The 16,385-nt window shown below is 41.4% G+C and overlaps 1 protein-coding gene across 1 annotated transcript in view; it reads left to right on the top strand.

Annotated features, from left to right (window-relative positions):
• Positions 1–16,385, top strand: part of anks1ab (ankyrin repeat and sterile alpha motif domain containing 1Ab) — a 35,872-nt gene extending 19,487 nt beyond the window's left edge. Inside the window, exons 4-14 of the mRNA XM_071542308.1 lie at positions 3,275–3,373; positions 4,619–4,765; positions 6,886–6,993; positions 8,077–8,247; positions 9,998–10,135; positions 10,992–11,063; positions 11,446–11,529; positions 11,723–11,860; positions 13,100–13,276; positions 15,149–15,247; positions 16,266–16,385. Of these exons, the coding sequence (XP_071398409.1) occupies positions 3,275–3,373; positions 4,619–4,765; positions 6,886–6,993; positions 8,077–8,247; positions 9,998–10,135; positions 10,992–11,063; positions 11,446–11,529; positions 11,723–11,860; positions 13,100–13,276; positions 15,149–15,247; positions 16,266–16,385 (1,353 nt within the window). The remainder of the gene's footprint in view (positions 1–3,274; positions 3,374–4,618; positions 4,766–6,885; positions 6,994–8,076; positions 8,248–9,997; positions 10,136–10,991; positions 11,064–11,445; positions 11,530–11,722; positions 11,861–13,099; positions 13,277–15,148; positions 15,248–16,265) is intronic.

Here is a 16,385-nt window from a genome sequence, read left to right as displayed (position 1 = left end):
TGTTCCCTGTTAAGAACACTGCAAGGACACTTGATATTGCGTTTGGTAATGATTGTAGAAAACACCATTATGATTTCAGTCCTCAATCGTGTTACTCTGAAAAACGTGGTTGTACACCGTGAATAACTAGACCCACAGGGTAAACATGGTCACGTCTCAGACCACGGAGCTGCATTTGTACTATGGGCTATATGTTACATCAGTTTGACACAGCTGAGCTCAGTTAGGGGAACCTTGTAAGCGCAGAGAACTCGGAGTGCTTGTATTTACAAAGCGTTCCAGTTGAGGAGTGCTGCTCTCTGATCAGTTTCCCCTTCTGGTAACGCATGACATCACATGGCCAAGGGAGGCCTGATCAAGAATATGTGATAACCTCTCCCACTCTGAAGCAAATACAAACTTCAGACCTGGATTTGTATTTGTTCATGAGGTGACATCAAGCCTACAGTCGTCTTGGTGTACAGCATCTAGACAGCAGGAAAACAAAATGTCCTTTGTATCTCAGCAATTAGGACGGACGTTTCCATGGTGATCAAGACATTCAGGACATAATGTGATGAGGACTATGGGTCATTAGGCATTCTGATGTTCATTTTCATCCCATGACTAATGTGTCTGCTGGACTTGATGCATCAAGGAGATAAATCATTAGCTTCACAGGACAAATTACCCATGGATATTTACAAGGATGTGGAGGTTGCAAACAAGGGAAAGGTCAGAGTCGTCAGGCAGACATTGTGAATGTTTAATCTTGTGCCCTTTTAGATTCTGCCAGATTCGCCTTCCCTGTCAGTTCATCTCTGTTGAGGTCTTTGCTTGCTTGGCTAACATATGCATTGAAGGAAGTGGCATTTTCTTGTGACCAAAAATAATTTCAATCAGATGTGATGAATCTGTTTCTACTGTACTTGAACATCTACATAAAAGGACACACCAGAAATTGTTAGTGGGATTCAGTACGAAGAAGAGTAGACTGGTCAATAGATCGCACTATTCATTATTCAGTGTTATAAGTGAATAAATCTAGGAATGCAGAGGGCAATAACAGCCATGTCAGAGACTCACTGCACAGGAAGCATTATTGCTGAAAATAAAACCAAAGTAAACCTGAACCTCATCCACGGAAAACAGACTCCCCATATCATTTGCGAGAACCCCGCCAAAAACTTTCTCAATCTAATTCTCCAGCAGCAATAATCTCGGCTCACCAGCCATACCTCCAAACCTCCACTGTCACAGCTGAAGATATACTGCTTGGAAAGTTTCCTTGGGTCCACCCACCAGAGCAGAGAGCAGGCACTCACATGCACTCTGCAGGGCTCTCTGCATGTGATGATTGCTCTGAGATGCAGCTTTTGAGGGATCATAAATTATGAACAGCTGTGTGCCCATTCTCATAATTTTTACAAGATGATTATCATTTTGTGCTCCTTTCATGCTACCAGAAGTGGGGCGCTCATAGCTATCATATTGTAGGCCCTTATGCCCTTGTGTGTAGAACACATTTCATTTCCAATCAAAGAATCCACATAAAAACATATAAAATAAGAATCTGTAGCACTATGCTCTGGTGCTCTTATGTGGCAATGAGGCAAATTGTCTAGTGCAAGCCATCTTAGAAGTTCCCCCATCATACATTTACATGGCATCTACCCTGCATTAATATTGCAGGAGTAGCTGCAGCCTATTCTTTCTCAAACGCTGTCATGTAGAACTGAACATGCATATTGTAACACAAAAACTACTTTTTAAGTCATTGCCAGATCATTGTTGCATCCACTGACTCCAAAATGTGATTTTTCCAAACAGCTCCTCTTGGGGGCAGGGCAATAGTGCAGTTATAATTCACTGTTGCATTAAGCGAACGCATGCAGTGAAATGAGGGACTTCTACTATGGCTACATCTGCAAGTCACATCCGATTAAATCAAACTACCATAGCTCATAAGCTATGTGAGAACTGAACCATACATTCCCATCACATGTTCCAAATGCAGTATGAATAATAACTTTGCTGAGTCTCCTGAGGCATCATCCAACTTCGAACCGTGTTAATAAAAGTAGTGAATCTATTTTGGGCCTCCGTTACATCAGCCCCTGCTTTATTTTGATCTTTATTCCAGTGATCAGTGAGCAATCTCCCAACTGCACCATGATATAGGCTTCTAAATACTGCTGCATTGTGCTCTGAAACCAACCCAGTGAGAGCAGACTGAGCAAAGACTACAGTACATTTTAACATTCTTGGCCAGGAAGAATCAATCTGCAGCAGTCCACAGGGGAAAAACGCTTAGCTCCACATTTTCAAGGCTCTCCTTGTATCTTTATTCCTGCCTATAAACCTGAATAAGATGACAAAGCAACCGGAGCTGTGAATATGAACAGCTACGTGAAACAGACAATAAAAAATGACAAATGTTCGTCAGTCAAGATTTTAGGGGAATGGAAAACTGTTATTGTGTATTTTTTCTGTGACCTAAATATAGGCTTTGCTATAAAGTGTATAGTGCTGAAAAAAATTATTTTCCTCATGGACAATTTCATTTATCTCAATGGAACACAGCAGCTAAAGGGTCTGGTAGATGCTGCTGCAGTTATTAATGTTTTGTTCCCTTGGAGTTGCATTAGACCAGATTGATTAGTTTTGGCATGCACAATTTATTTGACTTCAATGTCCTCCCACTGTGGTGTTACTGAAATATGCGTGTGTGTGTGTGTGCGCAAATGTGTGTGAGTGAGCATGTGTGTGTATGTACAGCTACAATTTATTTATTGCCCTTATATTTACAGTGTAGAATAAGTCATGATACTTGACATATGTTCTGATATATCTAGCATATGTCCGTATATTGTCTCTATGTATGTATGTGTACATACTGTATGCTTGGATGTGTGTGTGTGTGTGTGTGTGTGTGTGTGTGAGAGAGAGAGAGAGATTAGTGCAGACATTTTATTTATTGTACTGATATGTACACTGTACAACAGATTACTGATGTATCTTCTTGTATGACTATTGTATGTCTATATTGTATACTGTCTCCGTGCATATGTGTGTGTGTGTGTGTGTGTGTGTGTGTGCACATGCATGCATGAATGTGTCTCTTTGTTTGTATGCATGTCTGTATGACATGCATACAAACTATGTATGCTTGTGTGTGAATCTCTGTGTCTGTGTGCGTGTGTGTGTGTGTGTGTGTGTCTCTGTGTGTTTATGTGTCTGTGTCTGTCTCTGTGTGTCTCTGTGTGTGTGTATGTGTGTGTGTGTGCATATGTAGGGAAGTAACGTGATGGAGGACCAGGATCTCAGAGACATGGGGATCACTGACCCAGGACACAGAAAGAAAATCCTCCATGCAGCACGCAGCTTGCCCAAGGTACTTAACATCAGTCCAGGGTGTCGCATGCAACCGTGTTCTCCAGTCATGAATGAACCTCAGCACCGAGGCTGGGGAGTAACGCAATATATTTCTCACAATATTAAATACAGTTACAGTGGATCAGATTACAAAGAATTAATGACTGCAATACATTACAGCTGCTCACAAAATCAGCAAATTTCAAATACATTTATAAAAATAGAAAAAATAAAAATTACTTGTTCGATCATGCAAAAACATTTGAAGAGAGAAAAGGTATTGTGATTGTGGATAGATGCAAATGTCATATTCCATATTAACTTGAAATAATGGTTTATCACAGTTGATAATGACAAGATAATGACACTAGCAGTATTCAAATAAACGTCTGTAAATTGGAAAAGACTGTCTGACTTTATATTCTATAGGTTTTGAGGCAAACCTGATCAAAACGTAAGTGAAGGTAATCAGATCATGTTATTAAAGTCACACTGAAATGGAAAATGACTTTTTTGCCTTTTTTAGCTCATTCTATCATACCATACACCTATTTGGCAAAAAAATTACCAAAAAAATATTTTCTTGTATATTTATATCAAAATCTCATTACATTTACATCCTGGAAAACAAAAAATCTTTAGTGGTGACCTCATCGTGTACCAGGAGGTGTACATGAAAATTCCAACCAATAAAACCATCACAGATTTTTGAACAATCCCGCTCCTCCGCCCCTCCCATCCAATAAAACTGCCTTTCTCTCCCTAACTGATATCCCATTGGTTTACACTTTTGAATGATCCCTCCCCACATATTGCCCCCACCCCCCAATATCCTGTTTCAACAGGAAATACATTGGATTAAGGAAGCAAGATGCTCTCAAAATGTGGTTTCCTTGTGACTTTAAATTGGAGTTATTTACTGGATTTTGTTGCTAATTATCATTTTAAGCAGGTAATTAGTACTCTGTAATGGATTACATGTTGAAAGGAAACTTGTGTACCTATGAATGTGCAGGCTGCAAGTGGGCTATAATTGGAAAATGCCTGACAAAGGTAAGGAAAACTTTTAGATTTTATGTAACGTTAGGATAATGATAATGATGACTGTGTTCAGGTCTGTGAATGTGGACGCTAGCAGCAGCTGCAGTGCGGTAGAATTACAGAAAGCCTTGGGAAAGCAGGGAATGTATATTGTCAGTTTAAGCACTTCTTTTTTAATATGAAAATCTTCAATAGTTGCTCCTCCATGACTCTTTCCCTGTAGGTGAAAGCGCTGGGCTGTGATGGCAGCACCTCCCTCGCCTCCTGGCTGGACGGCCTCGGCCTGCATGAATATCTGCCCAACTTTCTGTCAAGTGGATACCGAACACTGGACTGTGTCAAGAACCTGTGGGAGCTGGAGATCGTCAATGTAAGAGCCCCAGACTTGCATTTTACATTTGGCCAGTGCTCTTAGAGCGTCAGAGCAGGAAGGGGGTCAGTGTCTTGTATAATGACTCCTCACCAGGACACAGGGGTGTTGAATAGGCTATAAACCTGTGTCTGGGCACAGAAAGTCTCTGTAACCACTAGGCCACCCTGACTTCTAGATTTTCTTTGTGGGTTACAACGCCGAAACAACTGAGAGGAACTCGTTAATGACAGCATTAGCATAAGAGCAGAACAGAAACATATTAGAAATCGCTGACTAATTATTAGATAACTAACAGATAAAATGTAAATTAAGAAGCAATTTGATGATTGCTGACAGGTCATATGTAATTTGGGGAACACTATCAGGCATTGTGGAAATTATGTAATTTATGCAAGGTAATTACAAAGTAGGCCGAATTTTCTGCTAAAATAGCCATGGATGTGAGAGAGATACAATATGTACTGGTCTGGTTGAACATGTGCGCAGGTGTGTGTGTGTGTGTGTGTGTGTGTGTGTGTGTAGGAACTTTACAACGGCATTCATTTCCCATTGACTAACCCCTGTTCATGCTGGCTTCACTTACACTGTACATTTAACCTTGTATTGTTGTTCAGTGGTGATGCAGACAGACTTGATGGAATGGTTCCACTAGATTCTGCTTGTTTAGTGTTTAGTAGTTAAAAACTACTAAATACTCCAAAGCTAACTTGCTGGCATTACCACCAGTCTCTCTTGATGCCTGTTATCATTACAAAGTTACCTTTTTACAGTCTGTTGCAGTAGAGACAACCACTTATGTAACATAATGATCCAGTTATCAAGAATAGGATGTTTGGAGGGTAGTCTATGATCAGAGGATGAGTGTGTCCTTAGCTATGATGTTTTTCCTGCCTTTCCATGTGTGTCTATATGTGATAAAACAGAAGTAAAGATGGTGAAGGCTGATGCTGTAGTGGTAAAATGGCAGAAGTCAGCAGCAGCCGCAGAGCAGCAGCAGCAGCGGCGGCAGCAAGAAAGCAGCGACCAAACATACAAGCAGTGTGTGAGGGATGGTGTCCAATAGACTGCGATGCAGTATAGCGAGATGGGTGTAAGAGCAGGGCACATTACTTCAGTGTGCATGGTAGCAGAACTGCCTTTGAGCATCCTGGCAGAACTCGCCTTGCCCATTAGATTTCCCACATCCTCTCTACTCTCTTTACCATCTTACAGCAAATAGTATCAAGCATCGAGATGAGATTTTCATTCTCATATATTCCCAAGGCTCTTTATTCCTATTCAAATTTTACCTCAGTTCACACACACCTCATGCTTGGTGGTCTCTCTGGAATACATGAGAATAATGAAAACAGCACCAGGAATACTGAATACTGGCCAGTTCCCTCTCTGTCTTTTTGACTCTGGCTGAATGAATAATTGAAGCCTTCAGACAAAGAACCGTATGAGACCGCTATGGAATGTTTCGTTCCACCAACGTAATTTGCAAATTTTATGGTTAATAATTTGACATCCACCTCTGCTGGATGAATATGAGTGTACATAATATGCAAATATATAGTGTTAAGCTAATTAGATTCAATTGTCTGGCCGTAAATGCTGAAATGGCATCTGTAAAAGATGAAAGGAGATGCAGATACTGTGGACAGAAAATGTGTGATTGAGTGAGTTGAGAGTATTGAAAATACTGTAAATTTAAAAAAAAAGATAAATGTGGCAAATTAACAGGATGTTTGACATGCAGTACTCTGCAAATTACCTACAAATCACTTGCTTATTTGCATATCACCTGTAATTGTCCTATAAATCACCAAGTTCCTCTCTGTTATTTAAGCACTATATTCTAAAACGGTATCGTGAATTATAGAGTGTCCCGGGAAGGAGACAGTGCTGTACTCTAAGCTTACGGCAAAACAGATTGAGGCTGAATTATTGACGAGAGTCATTTCTGTTTGCCTGTGGATGCTTGCCAGTGAGGGGTGCGTGCCACCAACTCTGTGTCAGTGTATTTTGGATATATCTGTATTAGTTTAGTCTGGATCAATTATAGTTTGTGAGATATTGATGTGACAACGCACTGGAAAGTCTGCTTCATATCGTGCCCTCGCGTTGTCCTCTAGGTAATTAAGATCGGTCCCCTGGGCCACAGGAAGAGGATCATTGCCTCCCTGGCAGAGAGACCTTATGAAGAGGCACCGACCAAGTCCCACCGTCTCTCCCAAATCATGGTAAGATTGGTGAATTAGTAATTGATACAGTTTGAGTTTATTAGGTTCTTCATTAGCTGGCACCGAGATGACAGCTATACTCTCTGAAATCCACATAAAAGACCAAAGATACTGTATATAAAATCCAAGTGGGTCCCACTGTCTATTAAGGATCTATTGAAATGCCATTGGATGGATGTTTTTATCCAAAGCACCTTATAGCAGCAGGAGTGCATACATTTTTAGCACAAGTAGCCCCAATGTGATTGAAGCCCTAAACTTAACAGCAGTGTTAGTGCTATAACTCTGAGCTACAGGACCATACTGTCAACGATAATTAGGTTAATAGATTGGGTGTGCTCAATATGCCCCATTAAAAAACGTGGGTATAGTCCTATACACCCTCAAGATAATAGACGCATCTGTGAGACTGCACATTTTCACTGTGCTACCGTCTTCTGTGATAGTGCTCTTCTCTTTTATATCAACCATTTAATTCCAGAATGCTCTACATTTGTTTAGAAAAATGTTTCACAACTTTAAGTGCTCAATTTTTCAAAAAGATCGATGATGACACCCTCTAAAAGGTCATCTTTCTTTGTAAACGACAATTAAAATAGAGCTTAAGATGGAACTTAAACAGCATTGCACAGGGAGTTTTATTTCCATGCCAGCAATCATTTTGCAAGAAAATGAATCCTTTCTTATTTTTTTCAAACAGCGGCAATCTAATTTTGGAATGAAACTCTTCAATATAATTATGTTCACAACAGTCAAATACTCAGAGCTGATTTCCCAGGAAGATTAAACCAGACTAAAAAGAATTGAGAATCTCCATTGAAGAGGCTCTTTTGTCGAGGAATAAGCTTGGATGTGGATCAGGGCAGCCAGCCCATATAGACAGTGCTGTCAGACCATTAATCTATGGTGTGTGTGTGTGTGTGTGTGTGTGTGTGTGTGTGTCTTTGTCTGTATACTCCATTGTGTGTGTTTGTGTGCATTATATGTGACGTCTGTATGCATGCATTCACTACTTTGTGTGTATGCATGTATTTGTGTCCGTGTGTGTGTGCGTGTGTGCATACCTGCATGTGTGTATGGCAGTTCCACGACCTCCTGTCCCAGACCACGTCCCCCCTCAGTCAGATGGACCCGTACACCAGTCGCTCCATGGACATGCTGCTGCCGCTGAGCGAGTCGGGCCGGAGGCGGAGAGGAGCCGACCAAGACTGCAGCGTTTCTCTGCGCTCCTACAGCGAGAGGCCGCGCTCTGTAGTGAGTTTCACCTTCTCTCACCTCTTGGCGTCAGGGAAGCCACTAACACTTTTATGTGGGAATACTTTGAAGGGGCCTAAAGCTGAAAGCGAAGAAAGATGAAACTGTACTAAGTTAGATGCATGAGGGAGTAGGAGGGGGGCAGTGTCACATCTTGTTGCAGATTGCAGTTTTAGTTTATACAAACATTTGTCAGAGGCAGAGCTGCTCTGGAGGCAGAAATAATCTTATTAGTTGAGTTAAACCTCAATGGGCGGTGCCAAAGAACCACAGTTTTCTGGCTAAGTAACATTAGACTGAAGCCAGCTGTGAAAAAGGCAAAGGGGTAAAAGAGGACAAAGCTAATATCATGAAGCCTAGCGCTCTTGCTACTAAATGAAAAAATGGAATCCAGCCATACTAAGATATCTAGGTAAGCTAGTTAGCCTAGCTTACCTTTCAAGTTCAAACATACTACACATACTAGCCTTACCTATCTAGGTAAGCTAGTTAGCTAGCCTGGTGACCTTCCAACATCATGAATGCCATGAACATGAATGCATGAAAAAAGAGATTGACATCTTTACCTCCGCCAAGGAGGTTATGTTTTCGGTGCCGTTTGTTTGTTTGTTTGTCAGCAGGATTACGGAAAAACTACTGGGCCGATTTTCATGAAACTTCGTGGAAGGGTGTAGCATGGGCCAAGGAAGAATCCATTAAATTTTGGAGCGGAGCGGATCCGACTCATGAAATTTGCATATCATAGCAGACTGGACTATTGGCCTTGGCGGAGGTCTGCGCTCTCCGAGTGCCCTTCTAGTTTAATTTATATTTTGAGTTCCTTCTTTGCCAGTTAGCTAACTTGCGCTCTGAAAAGCGGTGGTTCTTTGGCTCCACCCATTGAGATTTAACTCAACCAATCAGATTATTTCTGCCTCCAGAGCAGCTCTGCCTCAGAGAAATGTCTATATAACTAAAACTACAACATGCCATCTTGTCAGGGGGCAGAATTCCCAGTAACACTGCTTGTTGTCTTTGGTGCTTCCCTGCGTGTCTTGGATGCTTTCCTGGGAGAATAATTTCATGATGAAATGTTACCATTTGCTAAAGGTCAAACTATGACACATACAAAAACTGTCAAGGCGGCATGACTGGCTGGCTGAGTCAGCGAGACGAAGAAGAAAACAGAGAAAAGAGTCAACAGGAATTACGACTCTTGGGAATGTTTGTGGTTCAGAAGTGCACATCTGCACCAGTCAGGGTCCATGATACGTAAAATCAATAATAATCATGATTAGCATATTTTACTCTGACAACTGATCTGGCCGAAGAACTAATCACAGCCCTCGTTAACCTAAAGGCCCAACTCCAACCATGAATATTTATGAGAATACCAGCAGATAAAAAGACTTATTATAATGTGCAGACCAAGCAGACCTCGCTCACCTCCACTCCTAGAGTATTTCAGTCAGATATCTTGTCCCTCGCCTCCTTGGCTGAGATAAAAGGTGTTGTGGAGCCTCTATAAGGCTACAATTTTAACCAGTGGATTCTGCACAATACACACTATACAATACTGACTGAGATGTGCCTCTGTGAAGAAAGGGTTTCTGACAGAGAGAACTCAAGTAGCTTCTTCTCATATTGTATTGATTACACGCAGAAGCCTCCCACTGCCTTACACGAGGATTAGATTGGTTTCATGTCACTCAGCTAAGTAACATATCCTTTTTCGATGACACTCACCTGCTGTTGCTTTGCGCCTCGACAGGACAGACAAAGCGATCGACACAAAGACTCTCGTTTAAACCTCCGGCCGCCGAGCCAATCTGCTACCTACGCCACGGTGTCCGCCTGGCATCACCAGCCTGAGAAACTCATCCTGGACTCCTGCGGGTACGAGGCTACTGTAAGTCACTTTCATAGTCTTCAACATAGATTGAGAATGATGTCTGTATGTGGCAATATTACAGAAATTATAGGAACCCCTGCTGTTTCCATGAAATAGACTGACCGTGGATCCAGGTGCACGCTGTTATCCCTTGCTGATTTCCCCTATTTAATCTACTTCAGTCAATGAGGTTAGAATGTATATTATAGGGGAGAAGGCAGGCTAAGAAGGATTTTGAAGCCTTGATTTTCCCTCATTAAATCCACTTTAAATTATAAAGTGGAGAAGCAGATGATGGGGAGGAGACGGGTCAAATATGGATTTTTAAGCACTGAGACAACTGAGACATGGATTGTGCAAAATGTGGATTCAACACAATATTTGAAATGTGGCTCTTATATTTAGTGCACTGAAGGTAGAAAAATATATTGTATACACTCTAATTTTCTATAGTTAAGCCTATTCGCCTCTTGTAATCTTGCTTCATGTGGAGAGGCTGGTGTGTGTTGTAGGCTTCGGGTCGATTCACTTTTCATTCATTTCTAAAGGGTAAATTTAAACAAAAACTCACCTATGTTTCTCAATATTATCTTTATATGTTGGAGATCATCTTTCTATGGCAAAAGGTTTTGCCTTTTTGAATTCTGTGGAAATTCCACCTGCTGAAATGTTGGAATTGAAGTTGAATTGCGCTGCACTGTAGACTCTGAATGTATCCTTGTGGTGTGTTTATGTTTAGTCCAGTGTTGTCTTGCAATATGTCAGCACCAATTAAACATATCAAAATCCCTATGCACCCGTTGTACTTGGCAAATTAAATCAATTCTTCTTCTGAATTGACCCGCTCCTGGTGTGTTACGTCTCTTTCTTCCAGTACCTAGGATCAATGATAATCAGGGATCTGCGAGGGATTGAGTCCACTCAAGATGCCTGCGCTAAAATTAGGGTAAATATTCATTCTTTATTTCATTCGCACTGAGCTTTTTGAAACACAGCTGCAAAGTGTTTTACAGACAGTAAAAAATAAAATCCAGTAAGATAAACAATGAACATGTCATACATGAATTAAAACAGGGTTACAGGAGAATAAAACGGTCAAATGCAACACAAATCAAAAACAGGTAAAAATAAATGATCTAAGAGCCTGCCTGTAAACAACAGTGTGTTTTAAGAAGTGTTTTTAAAAGGTGTCAGTGACTTTTGCCAGCCTAAGCACATCCTGGTAGATGAATATCTCATCTTCACCACATTTAAAGTGCATGAACCACAGTGTGTTTTACTGTCCTGCGTTAACTGTCGTCTCACTCTTTGTATTCTGTTTATTCTAGAAATCAAAGGATTCCAGAAAGGGTCCTGTTGTCATACTGTCCATCACCTATCGAGGGGTCAAGTTCATTGATGCAGCCACGAAGGTAATGGGAAAATGTGTGCGTGTCTCTCTCTCTCTCTCTCTCTCTCTCTCTCTCTCTCTCTCTCTCTCCCTATTGATCCCCCCCCCCAAACCAAACATTCCAGTTGGTGCCGTCAGCAGTTTAAAGACTTCTCCATTAGTGGCCGATTTCCAGTCATCCCTCACTTCCTTCCCGTCTTCTATCCTCCCATTAGACCATAGTTGCGGAGCACGAGATCAGGAACATCTCGTGCGCGGCCCAAGACCCAGACGACCTCTGCACCTTCGCTTACATCACCAAGGATCTGAAGAGCGGCCACCACTTCTGTCACGTCTTCAGCACCGTGGAAGTGGTGAGCGATGCACCCGCACGCTGCAGAGGAAACATGTCCATTTGAAGAAGTCAGCTAATCTTGTGTTCAGTCGTAAAATCAGTGACATGAGATAATTTCACTTCAATGCAACTGAATTTATCTCATGAATCTTCTTGAATCAAGTGCCATTATCTTGGAGCAAATGGAGTAATACAAATATGATTTTAGGTCAGAATAAAAGCATAAATAACTGTAATAGTATAGATAACCATGATAATTGTTATTATTATAATTTCATGTAGTACTTTGAGAAACCCCTTTGTATATGATAGCGTGAATCTATAATATATTACCTAATTCTGTGTCATTTCAAATGCCATTTCTTGAAACTTGAGTTAAGGTAGTGAATGCATCAGCAAATAATTGTAAAAAGATTGTGTGCTTTGTGGGATATCAGGTATCCTGGAGACAAAACTGCATGCAGCATCCTATAGCTATTAATTTCTTGATTGGCTCATTGAATCACTTGATTGAAACGTTGCTCCCGCTCTGCATGGCATTTCCGTATACAGGCACAGATTATGTTGTAATTTGTGTCTCAGTTCCTGTAAAGGTCGATGTCAATCTATTTCCTTTGGTAGAAGGACCGCTATGGATCTATTGTCAGCTGCAGAGAAACACTTTGGAACTTGAACGATCAAATCTTTCACAAGGGCACTACACAATTCTAAGCTTCACTAATTTGCAGTTAACACAGCCTCTCCATGTGCAGTATGTTATGGAAAAATAGATTTTGCTTTTCTCTGAAAACGTACATGTTCAGCCAAGAGCCTGGGGATAATAACACATAATAACTATAATAATATTTGTGAAGAGCAAAGCTTTTGTTATGTGATGCATAACAACATCAACAAAAAGTTTGAAAACAAGCATTTACAGGGACAATACAATCGTGGTAAGTATAAAACAATTATTGTAGCAGAGTCTATCTAAGAATTAATTTAAAAGTAAACATTGATTTTGATAGCCTAAGCTCCTTGGTTAAATCATTCCAAAGTCTGCACTGCTGATATCAAATGTTTAATCACCTTTAGCCGAGACTTGGAGTGGACACAAAGGCTTTATCTGAGGAGCTCAGACTGTGCTTCAGCTCAGTCTTTCAATTTTAAATCGGTTTTAACTCAATTAAAATCAATTCTAAAACCAATAGACACTGTAAGGATGTTCAGCATCTACTAACTTGAACACACTTTTAACTCCAATTTTTCATCCACACAGACACAGACCTATGAGATCATCCTGACACTGGGACAGGCATTTGAGGTGGCCTATCAGCTGGCGATCCAGTCCAGGGCAAGACAATATGTCCCGCCTTCATCTCTGGGCTCAGAGGTCATAGAGACCAAAACCAGCCGACCTGTGTCTCAGTCGTGGAGCAGCATGCGGAGATCAACAGTGAGTACCACCATGAGAAGTCCAAAAACGTATTGTTGGATGCTGTATGAACGGCCGATGTGTGTGTGTGTGTGTGTCTGAGTGTACATATATGCCTGTGCACTGTGTTCAGAATTTGCTCAACTGGGTTAGAAGGACAGAAGGAGAACAGAAGCAGGCCTTTGTGCATCATCCATAATCAGAAAAGGTACACAGACCTTGTGACCGACTTTCTCCCCGTCACTGAATCCCCCCCAGGCCACCTACAAAGGAAGATTTGCTGTGTGTGGTGAAAGTGATGAGTCATTACTTTGCTACCAATCTCATCTCGCCTAGCCCCCCCCCAACTCTCTGAATCACTCAGATCGGGCTAGATTTTCGTGCGGGGCATATGCAAAACATGATGAATGAATAGTCTTATTTCTTGCTTACAGGCAGGATATGATTTCCTCTGGGACTTTACAGAGGGCTCGGTCCCCACGGGTTGAGCCGTCCGCTGTTTCCTCACTAATGATTGAGCGGGGAAACAGTTACGTAAATGTTTACGTATACCCCGGGCTACGCATTGATGTATTGACCTCTCAGGCTGCGTATAATGAGCACTCAGCGATCACTGTCACCTGAGAGAGCCGCACGGTCGGGAACACGCACGCTGCTGGACCACATGCTTATGCAGGCCCACAAATCACTTTGCTTTACTATCTGCCTATAAAGATAATATATGGAGTAATCACAGAGCTGCATAATGAGCCTGGCAGGTTGTAGCTGCGATGAGGCTTTGGAAGAGACACAGGGAAATTCTTACCTGCTGCGCTTTGATTCTCTCTTGTAATATTGCTGTATGACTTGATAGGAAAAATTGAAAGAAGGAGTAACGCCTGCACACTTGCTCCATGCCGCAAAAGTTTAATAGTGACAACGTTTCAATCCTACTTGGATCTTCGTCAGGTCAAAATGTTTGACAAATTTGAAACCACACCCATATGTATTTATACATCATGCACACCCATAGGCTGACAAGCTCTATGATGGCAGGTGTGGTAAACCATCCAAACCGCCCAGGGTGATAAACATCCAAAAATAATTAACAATTCAATAAAGTACATAGAAAACAGATACATAGAGAAAAAAACAGTAGTACAAAAGCCATAGCTTCAAAAATATCAAACATACATGTATATCTTATATATAAGCATAAACATAATATCAGATACAACATCCCATATATCAAAATCTACATCACCTAAGTTCAAAAATATTGTATTTAGTTAGAGGAAAAGAAGAATTCTTAAATTCATGTAAGAAATTGGGTCTTAACACCCTTCTATAAAAAGTCAGCTAGATCAAATCACAATAAGGAAAAATCGCAATAAGGAAAAAAAGGAAAAATAAACACACAATAAGGAAAAAAGACACACATGTTGTATTTATATAATTAAACATTTTTACAGATATGTGTGTCAGGATCTAGAGAAATACCTATATATGCAGGGAGAGCCATCATGATACTACCACCAGTGTGCAGGCGTTACTCCTTCTTTCATTGACACAGTTTTCTGATAACCTTGCACCTACGTGATGTGCGTATAATTACTCTCCTTCAACTTGATAGGAAAAAAATGCCACAAAATCTTATTGGCTCAAACTGGAACTGTTACAGCCACCGGCCATATCATAGATTTCTTCAGAGAGTAATTATAGCAACACAAGGGGTAGAAGAATCTATGCTCAATAATATGCCTACTTTAACTTTTAGCAGGTGGTTAGAACACTCCTAGCTCTACTGGATTTCTTCATTGTGCAGTTGGTGCATTTAACTGCTCTGTCCCTCTTCTCTCTCCCCTTTTTTTAACATGTCTTTGTTCTTGTCTTCTTGGTCCTCCTGCTTCCCAGGGTGCCCCTCTGCTAGAATGCCGCTGCTGTTACTGTCACACGTGTACTACCCACCGTCCTTCCTTCCTCCCGTTGCACTCTGTTAGCCCTGGAGTCCAGGTCCTTCTCTTTCCTTTCCTCTATTCAACCCGTCATCATAGCCCATCTGCTTACACACCACTCCCCACCCCCACCCACCCTCCCTCTTTCTCTCCCTTCATTTCTGGTTCTGGTTGTGCCGCAGTGCACTTTATCTCCTTGGTTTGTGGCCCTAATATTTCAAACATAAACGTTCTCCTCATCCTGTTCCTTTCTCATCTCTCATCTCTCATCTTGCATTTTACAGTTTTAGATATGCCATTAGTTCAAGTATCTGCTGTATGTGGTTATGCACTATTTTCAGGGAAGAGAGAGTCTCTTGATCTGACTTATGTACTGTATAAGCTTCTGACAGTTGTTGGGTTAATTGTGCTAGTGATTGTTTATTGCGTAGCGGTCATTAACAAGATGGTTGAAGTGGTCTCTATTGGATGGTTTTAAGCTTCCTTTCTCATAAACATTTATCCAATGTCTATCTTTTTTTAAGACATCTTAGAGTGAAAGTCTTTTCCATAAGCAGTTAAGTTAGGATACGATGCCAGTGCAGATAAAATTTTCATTGTCAGTGAGGTCTACCTTGAGATTGCATCAGTGTTGTTTCATGCAGCTCATTCAAATTCATATGTAGCTATGAGTAAATCAGTGTTAATCATTATATGTAGAAGTATGGCGGACTGCTAACTGCTCATGTTATGTACTCATGTTTGTGTATGGGCCATTGGTGCAGAGCACATGTTGCCTTCACTATATTTGAACCATTAATCTGCTTATTTTAACTCCCAGAGGGTCACTGCTTTGGTTTGTTGCGGCGGGTTGCAGTGTGGCAGGCTTCTCTCCAGCAGAGTATTTTCTGTCAGACATCATCCATGTTGTGGATTTGAGCCCTGAGTGTCTGTGATTCTAACATGATCACCGGACTGTACCTCTAATCCACATGCACGTGTGTGAGCTGAGGGACTTGTCAGTGTGGCGTAATGGCCTCCACTGCCGCCAGTCTCACGCCCTCCTCTCGTCCCCCCTCCCTCCCCCCTCCTGGCAGATTGACCCCCTGGAGATGGACGCAGACATGCAGTCCCTGGGCAGCACCACCTGGCTCTTGGACCAGCGGGACTCCAACAGGCGCCCCGTCAGCACCAAGTACGAGACCACCATATTCTGA

The sequence above is a fragment of the Centroberyx affinis genome, unplaced genomic scaffold (assembly GCF_046629955.1).
Source record: "Centroberyx affinis isolate AG114_WGS23_722 - 3 ecotype Tasmania unplaced genomic scaffold, CSIRO-AGI_Caff_v1 ptg004049l_1, whole genome shotgun sequence".
NCBI lineage: Eukaryota > Metazoa > Chordata > Actinopteri > Beryciformes > Berycidae > Centroberyx > Centroberyx affinis.
Note: the sequence above shows the minus strand (reverse complement) of the source record. Positions and strands in the feature narration are given on the sequence as shown.